The sequence below is a fragment of the Drosophila takahashii genome, chromosome 3L, assembly GCF_030179915.1.
Source record: "Drosophila takahashii strain IR98-3 E-12201 chromosome 3L, DtakHiC1v2, whole genome shotgun sequence".
Classification (NCBI taxonomy): domain Eukaryota; kingdom Metazoa; phylum Arthropoda; class Insecta; order Diptera; family Drosophilidae; genus Drosophila; species Drosophila takahashii.
Genome location: NC_091680.1, coordinates 22976107 through 22988967, shown reverse-complemented (window position 1 = coordinate 22988967; position 12861 = coordinate 22976107). Strand labels below are relative to the sequence as shown.

General features: G+C 42.4%; 1 protein-coding gene across 6 annotated transcripts in view; it reads right to left on the bottom strand.

Moving 5' to 3' along the window:
* Positions 1–3234, bottom strand: part of LOC108062178 (uncharacterized) — a 303814-nt gene extending 300580 nt beyond the window's left edge. Inside the window, exons 1-4 of one of the 6 annotated variants that reach the window (XR_011418779.1) lie at positions 3035–3234; positions 2883–2970; positions 2729–2807; positions 2300–2642 (exon numbers count right to left, since the gene is read on the bottom strand). Coding sequence is in view for 1 of the 6 variants with exons in the window: in XM_044393952.2 (XP_044249887.2) it covers positions 2883–2901 (19 nt within the window). In the remaining 5 variants the exon portion in view is untranslated. Of the gene's footprint in view, positions 1–2299; positions 2808–2882; positions 2971–3034 lie in introns of those variants that run through there. The other 5 variants (XR_011418782.1, XR_011418778.1, XR_011418781.1 and 2 more) reach the window with 5 other exon arrangements.
* Positions 3235–12861: the final 9627 nt, after the last annotated feature.

Sequence of the window (12861 nt, the reverse complement as noted above, 5' to 3'; positions counted from 1 at the left end):
CAAGCCGAAGCTTATATACCCTTGCAGATCATTCTATTAATTTTCAAATCGCAAAAATGTTAAATTTCTTATTATTTCACATTAATTTTTCGATCGTTTCTATCACAGCTATATGATATAGTAGTTCGATCTTTTAAAAATTAAAATCGAAATTCGGAAATATTTTAAAATAGTCATATCCCAGAGTAGAAGGGAATGTAATAAAAACCAACAAAGATATAATTTTTTCCCATTAATTTCCATTTAATTTTTCGACCGTTCCTATGGCAGCTATATGATATAGTAATCCGATTTAAAAAACATAAAAACCGAAATTCAGAAATATATAAAAAAAAATATTCCCAAAAGTAGAAGGTAAAATTTCAAAAAACACCGGAGCTAGAATTTTTTTTACGTTTTTTTTTTTGATCCTTCCTATGGGAGCTATAAGATATAGTTGTCCGATCCGGTTGGTTCCGACATATATACTACCTGCAATAGAAATACGACTTTTACGAAAGTTTCATCCCGATAGCTTTAAAACTGAGAGACTAGTTTGCGTAGAAACGGACGGACAGACGGACAGACGGACGGACAGACGGACGGACAGACGGACAGACGGACAGACGGACGGACAGACGGACATGGCTAGATCGACTCGTCTTGTGATGCTGATCAAGAATATATATACTTTATGGGGTCGGAAATGTCTCCTTCACTGCGTTGCAAACTTCTGACTGAAATCATAATACCCTCTGCAAGGGTATAAAAAATGTTTTTTCTCTAAAAATATTTGTTTCAAATAAACACTTTTCCAAAATGTTTGGACTTCCCGAATTTGTAGATTTGTATTATGTTTGGTATGACCTTTTTTTATAAAATTTAAACCTGATAAAATTATTCTAAGCACAAATAATATGAAATTAAATAAAAAGGGAATATATTTAAATAGACCAATAAGCCACTTAGCTATTTTGTCCCCTACTGTTGTTGTCTTCCAATTTAAGTTAAATTCCATTAATAGTATACTACTGTTCGTAGGCCACACAAACGATAAACAATGGGAAAAAGTTTCCCCCAACTAATCACACCCTCCCCTTGGCTAACATCTTTATAAATAATGCTAAATAAATTACCCCGCATAGAAAAACAATCATTACACTTGTGAACCATGGCCAATTTCGATTAGAGGGATCGACTCGCCCAGGAACAAAAGTGAAACTAACTTTTGGTTCATTCATAAAGCAGACGAGTTCGATAGCGCGGGGGGTTGGGATTAAACTGTATCTCATGAGAGGCCTACGCACGTATAAGATTTCTTATTTACGATAGGGAGACACAGAAGAAATAGCAAAATAGCAAAGACAAAGTAACGAGCCCCATCCACCAGCTATTCGCCCCTTGAACCCACTCCTGAACCCATTCGGGCAGAAAAAAGGCAGACAACGCAGAGACAAAACACGAGCCAGTAAAAAGGCCAAATATTGAATCGTGCGTAATTTACGATAAAAAGGGGAAAATTGGAAAAGTTTTTTCCTCCCAGATTTGGTAGTAAGTAAGGCAGAAGAATAAGAATGGGGCTGGGGGAGCTTCATCGTTCGCTTTCGCTTATTTATGTAGTTCGTGTCGAGGGGCATCGAGGCACGTGTTTCTTCGGAGAAGAAAGGCCTCGCCCAGCCATGTAAATAAAAATTGTGATTGCCTGAACTGAGGCGACCGAACGGAAAGCATGTGTGTGCCTCCAGGGCCAATTGAACGTTTTTATTAAATATTACAAGTAGCTAAATAAATTAGACAAAGGACCTGTATTGCGTTGCCCATGGGGATGTGAATGGGCCCTTGCGAGGGAATTTCCCGATAATAAGTCCTTTGGGCGCTCCTCTTGCTTCTGCTCCCCAGTCCCCGTCCAAACTCATCGACCAACGTGTCGTATGCGTTATAATGTAAATGTATGCCTTAATTGCAAAGTACTTTTTGTTGTGGACACATTGAGCTGCAGCTGTTTCAGCGGGCGCCATTAAATCGCATTTGGTCAGCCGATTGCTGGCCCTTTGGTCACTTTGCATCGCGATAGGACCGCCCCGCCCATCCACAGACTTTTGCCATAAAAACATTTATGTAATTGCTGTTATCGACAGCGGCTGGCTCTGCAAAATGGCCTCGATGGCAATGGCGATGGGCCCGTAAACGGGCCTTTAATACACTTTTGATTGGATTGTCGCACAAGTTAATTGAACGGCGCAGCATTGGATATTGCCAACATTGTCCAAACGGGCCGCACCGCCTAAGCCACTGAGCCGTCGCGTTTTTAGCCGGGCCAGCACAAAACTGGTGGCAATTAATTTTGAAACTACCACTCTCCTCCCTGCTACTCAATGGGGCAACCAATTCATGTCGATTCATGGAAGCTCATTAGTTGGCAGACTGGCCATAGCCAACCCCCGAAAAATATGCAGCAGTATCCTTTGTTCGATTGTATCGCAGCCACCCACCGCCCAGCATCAACTGCAAGTTTTCCGTCTGTGAATCAGTATCTCAGTATCTCAGTTCTCGGACTCGAACTCGGTTCCTTTCTAACGCTCGAACGCATTCTTATCTTTTGTTGTCCTCGTCGAGCAAATTGTTTGAGAATGACCCGCGTAATTTTGCTTTTAGCTGATTTACTGTAAATTGTATTGTGGCAGAGATTTGGGCAATCCCATAAAAAATCGTACGCATCGTGGCATCGAAATGTATTCGACATGCTTACAAATTGATTGACCAGCAGAAGAGGTCCCCAAATGTCGACTGGTCCAAAGTTTCCCATAGGTTTCGTATCCGAGCCTGTGCTAATGGATGGTCGGTAATTTGGCATGTGTCACGGCCAGGAAGGTAATGAATGTATCCTCTGATTGGCGACTTACCTTTCTGATAACTCATCATTGCAAATTAGTTGCGCATAGATGAGGGGAATGGGAGCCGGATTCAGTACAGCCAGGCCAGTGTGGAGAACTGAAAGACGAAGGGAATGAAATGATCAGATTTATGGATGACTTAAGAATTTCTATGATACTACTCTACAGCCCGGATGCAATCACCATAATGGGGGAGAAACTTGTGCCCAGCCCCTCGGCAAACACCATCATCACCGTTACCGTCATCGTCTTCTGCCACTTTAGCACATTTTTACTTCTGCGACTACTTGAGGCAGTTAAAAACCTTTTGCATTCGTTTGTTTGACTTCTCCGCCCAGCAAAAAGCAAAAAGATGGCAGCGTTCTCGATGTGTACTTAGAACTGAGCCCGCATCCCAGGAGCAGCTGCCTCTGCCGAGGTCCCAAAGACGTTCTAGTGGCTCAAAACTCAAGGAGGTGGGCGAGCGGGAGAGCAAACAATCTCAAGTTTTGTTGGCGTTAGTTTTGTAAATTGCAGGTTGCAACATTTTCATTAAATTAAGTCAAATAGCAAACAAGTGGATAGGAGCCTGGCACGGCTCAGGCAAACAATCAGGACTCCTGGCTCCTGACGAGAGTCCTGTAAACAATAACAGTTAACTGCCAGCCGGGTAAGCAGCATGGCATTACCGAAATTAAGGCCGCCCCCCCTTGAGAAGAATTTTGGGGAATGAAGTTGTCATAAGCTGGCAGGATTTCGCCAAAGGATTGCGGCGTTGCCAGGCGATGGCTTTGATGAAATCCCCAAATAACGATTGCAAATGCTCTGAAAATATATATTTTCATTCTGAGTCTGCTGCCGATTAATCTGCGGAATAGCTTTGGCACGAGAGCAGCCCGAGATTCGGTAGCCGAAACACCAAACGTCAGCTGAAACTGACAGCGTGTCCTGGTTGCACATTTTTGCCTGGCTCGACAAAAGTCAAGAGCTCACAGGAGGCGACTCCTCCCCGTCATGGCATTAATTAAGTTTGTAACGACAAATGCCAACACGACACGAGACGTAAACACTCGCACAGACACACGCCCTCCCATAAATCAGGCTCGCTCGGCACAAATGCAAAGCGGCAGCAGCAACAACGGGCTCAAAGGATATTCCGAATGTCCTGGCCGGGGACCCGAGTGCACTTCCGGCGTCTGCTTGGATGTCATGACGATGTTAATTTTATAAACTCTTCAGTTTTTAGCCCCCATTCCCATTCCTCCCTCCGCCGAGCCCCTCAAACGCTTCAGCAGCTTAAACTATTCCCGCTTTTGTTGTTGTTCCTGTTGGTCCTGCGTGTTTGTGTCCACGCTAGTTAGCGCCTGCGGTGGGTTTGTGTCTGTGCTGTGACGGATGTGCGTTGTCTGAGTGTGTGAGAGTGGGTGTGGATGTGGGTGTGGGTGTGTTTGCATTGGTGTGTTTATGTCTCCTGCTGTCTCGTTAACAGGATTTGAGGGTCGCTTTAGCGTCGCCTCCGTTGCGGTTGCTGTCCTTCAATGGATGTCTTAAATACATTTAAATAAATATTAGCTTTAAGTTTGGGATAGAAGATTTCTACACAGCTCTCCAGAGCATTAACACTCATTTGCAATTTAGTTTGGATGATTGAAACGCAAGCAATATTTAATAAATAAAATAAAATAAATTGTAAACTTTAATTTAGTTTTTGAAAAAATTTTTTTTGATACTTCCTATTGATTGTACAAACTTTTAAATATCTGCGGAAAGGAATATAAAAATATACGCGATTCTATTTTTATCAAACGAATACTTATTGTCGGTATTGGACAATAGATCTGTTTCAATTAAATTGCCTCAGTTATTTATTAAATTAAATTCAAATTTATTTTACTGGGGTATTACATTAAATTAACATTTTTTAATGATGTCTTTCATTTTAAAGACACTATTATTTATTTAAAAATTTTTGCTAGATCTTATGTTTACTTTAGTGAAGCCTTTGCCTACTTTCAATGCTTAAAGTTTTTGTTGTGCCTTAAAGTGCTCTGCTTTCGCCGACTCTGATTTATTTTAATTTTCCAAGCCACGTGCAACATTTTTCTATTTGTTTGACGCGCCGCATTTTGCAGCTCGCATTTTCCAGCCAGGCGCTCCTCGCATGGGAAACTCGAGGAGCCAGCGAAACGTAGCCTAGCAATTGAGCCTTGACAGAAGGTGGAAAATGGGGGGAGGCAGGAAACGCCGACTTTGCTTTGTGCAACAGCGCGTGAATCTGTATAGGAGGTAAAAATGCAATGTCTAGGCAAACACAGAGAACGAGATCCAAGGTGGGGTAAATACATATATGTTTATGTGGATGGGTGGCTGCGGAAAAAGAATTTTATTTGTTTATAGCACAGAAGGCGGCCAACAAAAAGTGCAACGCAGCTGCCGGTTAAAAAAAGGAGGGGAGCAGAGAAAGGACTTGTAGAACCTACCAGGTGCAACAGACTCTCACACACCCACACCCAAGCTCATTGTCAATATGGGGCGTGGAAAACTTGCGACTGGGTGGGGATGTCTATTGTCTGTCTGTCGCATATGGGTATCTATGTACATTAAGGGTCTTTGCAATGATTTTGTTTTTCCGTAAGTTGTGCTAAAGTAAAACGCCCCGCCTAAGCAAACAATTTAAAGAGTTCGGTAAAATAAGTTTGGTTAAATTATATTCGTTATGAATAATTCTTGTTGTTCTTTAAATAAGAAAATATAAATTTGAAATATAGTTTTTTAATAAATCAATTTTCTCTAATATTAATCAACTTTGTGCCACAGAAGTTTTGTAATACTGTTAAAGTAAATACTGCACTGATGACAAAATGTTTATTTCTGAATTAATATGAAAATATTGATGAAAAACCACAGTACTTTTTTCCAATCAGAAATGTGTTTGTAAAGGCGACTGCTCTGATGACCTGGCTCAACATATGTGGCATCATTTGCAATCGTATTTGCTTAACTATTTGTAAACATTTTCCATTGTAAACCCTTTTCAATCCACCCACCGATTCCGCTTGGAAAGTGCAACATCCGAGGACGGAGTACATAATTTAAATGGCAACTTTAAAATGTTTACCAAACGCTTCATCCTAGATGTAATGTGAATTTACGGGCCAGCAGTATCCAAACACACTGGCTGCACCACCGCAGCCACCCACCCACTCCCACCCCCTCACACACACAGCCATTCAGCAGTGTCTGTTGCTATTTGCGCTTAACCCACGAAAGGAGAGCGCTGAAAAGCAGGCTACCTTTTTTCTTCTCGACTCGGCAGGCGCGAAAAGATATGCGCCCGGAGGGGGAGGGAGGGTGTTTTGGTGAGGGAGAACCGACGCAAGTTCACCATTCGACACTCAGTCAGTCGGATCGACGGACTTTCGTGCTCATTACTGTGGCAAATTTTTTGTTCAGGTCCCCGCTGGATTTTAATTAAAATTAATTACATTAAGTGCAGCGAGCAAACAACAAACATCAGCATAGAAATCCGCAATCGCCGGCCGAGAAACAGAAAAACAACCAAAGCAAGGAAGTGGGCTATAGTCGACCTTAAGATACCAGTTACTGACGGGCGTCTTGCCAAATATTTTGCGTTTTTAAAAATGCTGAATAAATATTTTTACTGTAATTATGTTATGTTATATCCTTGTGTTAAAAAAATTGCATCTCTAATTTGTACGCAAAAGAAAAAATCGTCGCGGTCAAATCGATATGCGCATGGTAAATCAATATGCTCGCATGTCAATTCAAAATCGATACCACTTAACATTATATCGATCATCGTTTCTTATCCATTTTTATTTGGATTTTCGGTTCTGATTAGATATGAAGAATATACCTTTACCTACCTTTATATAGTCCAAACACTTATTTTCTCTATTACGAACTTTCCCAAAAATCATTATACCCCTTTTACCCATCAAGTGACGCGAGTAAAAATAAAAGAGCCCCACACACAGACGAAGCAAAGAGATAGAAAGAAATGGCAAGAATTGTAAAGAACGAGCTCGGTAGTTAAAGCCTTAATGCGCTTTAATCGGCTCTGTGCTTTGATGGTTAACACTAAAATTTTCATTTTTTCTGCAGATTTTTTGGCACACATCCGTTGGGTCAAATGGTAATTTTTTCACACAGCATTCTCTACTCTGATGTTAATACAGCAGCAGACGGAAATATTTCGTTTGGGCCTGTCTAAATGTGCCTTTTGAATGTGGTTGTGTGTTGAAAGCAATGTTTTCAGCATGCTACAGTCAAAATGTTGCATTTCTGAGTGAATAAAATGAAAAGTTTAGTTTCATTTTAGATTTGTTTACAAAAGCCTATGTTAGCTACTCGCTACCGATCAAAACAGTGACCTGATTTTTAAATAAAGACTCGAAAAGAAAAACTGTAGTATAGTGCCTCGAATTTCAAATACCCGTTCATCAGAGAATGATCTCATTTGCAAACAGCAAAGCAGGCAGGCGCTTGAAGTGGCGCCATCTAGCAGAAAATTCATTATTTGGTCATAACTTTTTAGTGAGAAGTCCTATTTAAAAATTTTGTTTTAACATTTTAGAAGCTTTCGCTAAAACAATCAAAATTGCATTTACACTTCTACAAAACCAACTTGAATACGGGTATAATTATAATTATAATAATTATCAGGGGTAACGAACGAGTGAAAGAGACGGAAATCAACCCCTCCCATTAACAGGGCTATCGCCTGAAAAGTATAAAAAGTTTTTAACTAAACTTCAGCTGACAACAAAATCTAAAATACAACAAATTGCTGGAGTGCCGAGTTCGAAATCTCTCCCCCCAGTTGAAAACTTTTGAGCAACATCATAAAATACAACAATTGACAACATTTTTATTATTTCGTCTTCATCGTTTTTGATTTTTTGGAAAATATTTTTCTGAGCAATTAAATGTTGCCACTTGGCAGCAAAAGTTGTACATAGAAAAGTTGCCCAGCTGAAAGTTGTTGCGTAAAAAACTCGTCAGGCGAAAGAGGAAAAGTGAGGGCAAAAATCGAAGCCAACCTCCCTCGGGGAACGCAGATCCGAAACCGACAATAAATGACAATAAAAATAAGCCAAAGGGAAACATTCCGTAATACCAGCAAGGAAAATCATAAATAAAACGCATGTAATCCACGATTGAGTGCTTAACTTGATGCCATGAAAGTCGGCGGTCTATCTGAAATGCCGAGGAGGGTGGGAGCTGGTGGCAGCACGATAAGGACGAGGGGCAAGTATTTACATTTGTGGCTGATGCGCTTGCCATATTGAAAAGTCATCAATCATTTGGCCTCGCGCAGCCAGCGGAGCAAGAAATTTTTCAGTTTGGCAAAAATTCAGAGGGTTGCTTTGCCCCACTGGCTGCAATGACTCAATCTGGCGGCAACTTTAAGGACCTTTTAGTGGGTTGGCGCAAACGAGCAGCAAAACATCCGAAAGCGGCAAATGAATGGCTGAACAGATACAAGTGAGTGTGGCAGGACAAGGAAAGAGTGGCCATAGAGCAAAAGTTTACATAACATTAAACAAAGCGCACAATGGCACGAAAGCAGACTTAAGGACCCTGCTGATGAGTGCGAACGGACAGGCGATGGAGGGGCTTTGGACGGGGAATTGCGGCCAAGAAAAGAAAATTTGTTTAGAGTTTCTGTCCCTCCACTGCCCTTCCACTGCCCCGGCCAAGTCAAACAAAAACGAGTTGCGCATAATGAAGCACAAATGCACAATGGACTCCAAGGACTTGAGGCCGGACCCGGGATACATTTTATAAATGTAGCCGGTCCTTGAGTTGCTCTTTTTGCGCTCCAGGAACCCGGAGAAGGAGAGTCGGACTGAAACTGGGACTGGGGGAAATCTATGCCAAATTATCGGCCAGGCAACCGCAAAACTTAAACGCTGAGTTTCACTTTCCCGGCCAACTGGCGAAACTTTGCCACCCGCTATAAGAAATTATTTCATTAACAACTTCAATTGGCAGTCGTTAGTGGCAACTTTCCCTCCTCCGCCCCGCCAGTCAAAGTTTTCGGGGAAGTTTGCGAGTTTTATTTGCAGCAAATGTTATAATCGTGTTAGTAGCCTAAGTTGCGGATAACTGTTTACCAATGAGTGAACTGCACCGAAGTTTGCCAATCCCAATCCAAAACCCAATCCAAGGACCTACAATGGAAGCCCCGGAAACAGATCTCCAAGGAAAAGCCCTGATTTGCATAGTCGGTGGCAAAAAGTGTGCTGCGCCCCACTAATCCCTCTTTATGGCCGACTGAGCCATAAACTGTGCGCACTTAATATAAAACATGCTTAAACGCGGCAGCCCCATAAATAAATTATGAAAAACGCTTAACTACTTTCGACAGCTTATAAACGCCTACAAAATGGAACGCCCCCACAACTATTCCGGGTGTTGATTTACAGTTGCATATTCCTTAGGCGGCCCAAGCAGCTCGTCCTTCCGAGCTCGTCGTTTGGGACTGCGGTTGCTCGTAAAGCAATTCATTTCCCTTATGCATTTTGTATGTGTGTGCCAAGGAGCCAAGGAGCCAAGGGGCCACCAGGTATCCTTGTATCCTTGCGAGCCCCAATCCCCGACCCCATGAACGTCTGGAAATGGCGCAACGGAAGCGCTTTTCAATGAAATTTATGACGCATGGAAACATTAGACGATCGTTGACGTTTACAAGTCCGCGGAGGCAGCCCACCTTATAGTGTATATGGCGTATATAGCTGGATGGCTAATGCCCTGACACCCGAGCGATTTATGAGTTCAGCCAAGTTGGGCGCTGTCTATTTCGGCCGATGTTCGCTAATTTCGAAGTGTTACGGCTGCCGAAAGAATTTCAATTAAATATAATTTATGTGGTCCCAAAAAGTTGTCAACTTGATGTGAGAGTCGAAGAAGCTTTAAGATTTAAGCTAAAGGAAAAGAGCCAAACTGAACCTATTTTCCTTATTTTTTTGCTATCTCACTTGCGGGCGAAGTGGAGGGGGTGGAAAGGCTTTGTTTTTGCCGCCGTTTACCAAATGGTCCGCCCCCAAAAAGGAAAACGAGGAAAAGGGTCTGTGCACTCGCTGGTCGTGTAAGCAGCCAAGCAGCGGAAATGATTCGTCGTAATTTTCCTTTGTGTAATCAACTCCTTTGTAGGGAATATTTTGTATGTTCATATGCCCTGCCGACGCCGTCGCTCTTGAATCCCGATTCCCAACTCCGGACTCCCGCCTTCAAGGAGTCGGCGAAGTTGATGGGGCCGCCTCCTCCGACGCCCTGTGAAGTGCGCTTTTAGGCGTGCTCCTTTATAGTTTTATTTCTCTCTGCCGCTGAAAACTTTTCTGCCGCTACATTTTACGCTCTTTTGAGTTCTCTACAATTTAGTGGATCAAGTCCACTAAAAAAAGCGGGGCTTTTGCGCAATTTAATGAGATTTCCCCTGCGCAAGGGGAGTTAATAATTATGCAAATATTTCAATTATTGAATGCCAGGACAGTCGCCCTCCAATTTGCCTTTAATTCCCTGGCCGGAGAATTTTCAACGCCTGCAAACCCACATCAACTTGGGCAGGTGGTTTTCCGTATCCCGCAGAGCGTCGCGGCAAACTTATTATCGCACCATCTATCTGGTTTTGATTATTATGAAGTCTGGCTGTCAGCGAGTCCGAGAAATCCACTTAATTTCTGAGATGCTGCGGGCGAAGTTTGACGCCATAAATTGATCATTATTCTGTTTTCGAGGGGATTGTTGTTCGTACAAGTTGATTGGGCGTAATGAAGGTGAAAACATTGCTGCCGAGGATTCAGAAAGTAAGGTGTAACAGGTTGGCTGATAAGTCCCCGGTCTAACAAAGAAAAAAATTTTTTTTTGTCAAAATTCGATTTTATTATTCAACATAGATCCCTTCAAGAGCGATACAACGATTATAGCGACCTTCCAATTTTTTGATACCATTTTGGTAGTACTCCTTCGGTTTTGCCTCAAAATAGGCCTCAGTTTCGGCGATCACCTCATCATTGCTGCCAAATTTTTTCCCTGCGAGCATCCTTTTGAGGTCTGAGAACAAGAAAAAGTCGCTGGGGGCCAGATCTGGAGAATATGGTGGGTGGGGAAGCAATTCGAAGCCCAATTCATGAATTTTTGCCATCGTTCTCAATGACTTGTGGCACGGTGCGTTGTCTTGGTGGAACAACACTTTTTTCTTCTGCATATGGGGCCGTTTTGCCGCGATTTCGAACTTCAAACGCTCCAATAACGCCATATAATAGTCACTGTTGATGGTTTTTCCCTTATCAAGATAATCGATAAATATTATTCCACGCGCATCCCAAAAAACAGAGGCCATTACTTTGCCAGCGGACTTTTGAGTCTTTCCACGCTTCGGAGTCGGTTCACCGGTCGCTGTCCACTCAGCCGACTGTCTATTGGACTCAGGAGTGTAGTGATGGAGAAATGTTTCATCCATTGTCACATATCGACGCAAAAACTCGGGTGTATTACGAGTTAACAGCTGCAAACACCGCTCAGAATCATCAACACGTTGTTGTTTTTGGTCAAATGTGAGCTCGCGCGGCACCCATTTTGCACAGAGCTTCCGCATATCCAAATGTTGATGAATGATATGACCAGCTCGTTCCTTTGATATCTTTAAGCCCTCTGCTATCTCGATCAACTTTATTTTTCGGTCATTCAAAATCATTTTGTGGATTTTTTTGATGTTTTCGACGGTAACCACCTCTTTCGGGCGTCCACTGCGTTCACCGTCCTCCGTGCTCATTTCACCACGCTTGAATTTAGCATACCAATCAATTATTGTGGATTTCCCTGGGGCAGACTCCGGAAACTCAGTATCAAGCCAAGTTTTCGCTTCCACGGTATTTTTTCCCTTCAGAAAACAGTATTTTATCAAAACACGAAATTCCTTTTTTTCCATTTTTTTCACCATAACCAAAGTTGCTTCACAAAAGACGCTCTATCTCACAAACTAATTGACTGACAGACGTCAAATTTTGACACGAACCATTTGAAGGTTAGTACTTTATAAAAATAATATGCATTTAATACTAGCGACGCCACCTATGTGTCAGACCGGGGACTTATCAGCCAACCTATTAAGAATTCTTGGAAAAGGAATACTGTTTAATGCCCCTACATCTGTTTGTTTTAAAGGGAGGAAAGTTTTCTGGCCGAGTATTTTATTATTTCTTTTAATGATACTGCAGGTTACGTATATCTTTCCATTTGAACTCATTAATATTAAAATACAGACAAAAAAAATTGTTTACGTTTCAAGAATATCAAATAATATATTAAAATTTATTAAATCAAATACTAAAACATGAGCTTAATACTTTTAAAATCCCAAATTTCGCAAAGATGCCGGAAGTAACTGTTGCCACTTAACCCGCAGCAAAGAAAATGTCCCACAAAAAATGCGGAAAACGGAAGGCAAAACGACTGCTGCTGGCCAGCATATGAACATCAAAGCGTTGTACAAACATTTAAAGATCAAAAAGCCAAAAGCCCATTTAACCCGGTCCAAAGCGACACCCACACAGGCGAAGGCCCCTGGCGTACATGTGTTTCGCCATGGTCATACAGCTGCCTGCCGTGTTGATAGAGACCTATAGGACATGGGGGCGGAGCAGGCAGGGCAGGCAGAGAGGGCGGACTGACCGCTCACTTCTTGCCACCCGGCTCGTCGGTTGCATTAATAAAAATTGTTCACCATATTGGTAAATCCATTATGAATATTACGGGCGAGCAGAAGGCTAGGGGGCGGATGAAGGAGGCGGAGGATGGGCTTTGGATGTGCTGGAGTGCAGCATGAAAAGATTGAAATTGAAATTTGTGTTCCTGCATTGAGGCTCGTCGGTCCTGGACCCTGTGCGTTTTCCCCGCGCCATCCTGCGGTGGCTCCCCAATCCCCTCGACCATTCAATCCCCGCCCGCCGTCGTAATTGTGTGCGAAAAGCAAAGCAAATGT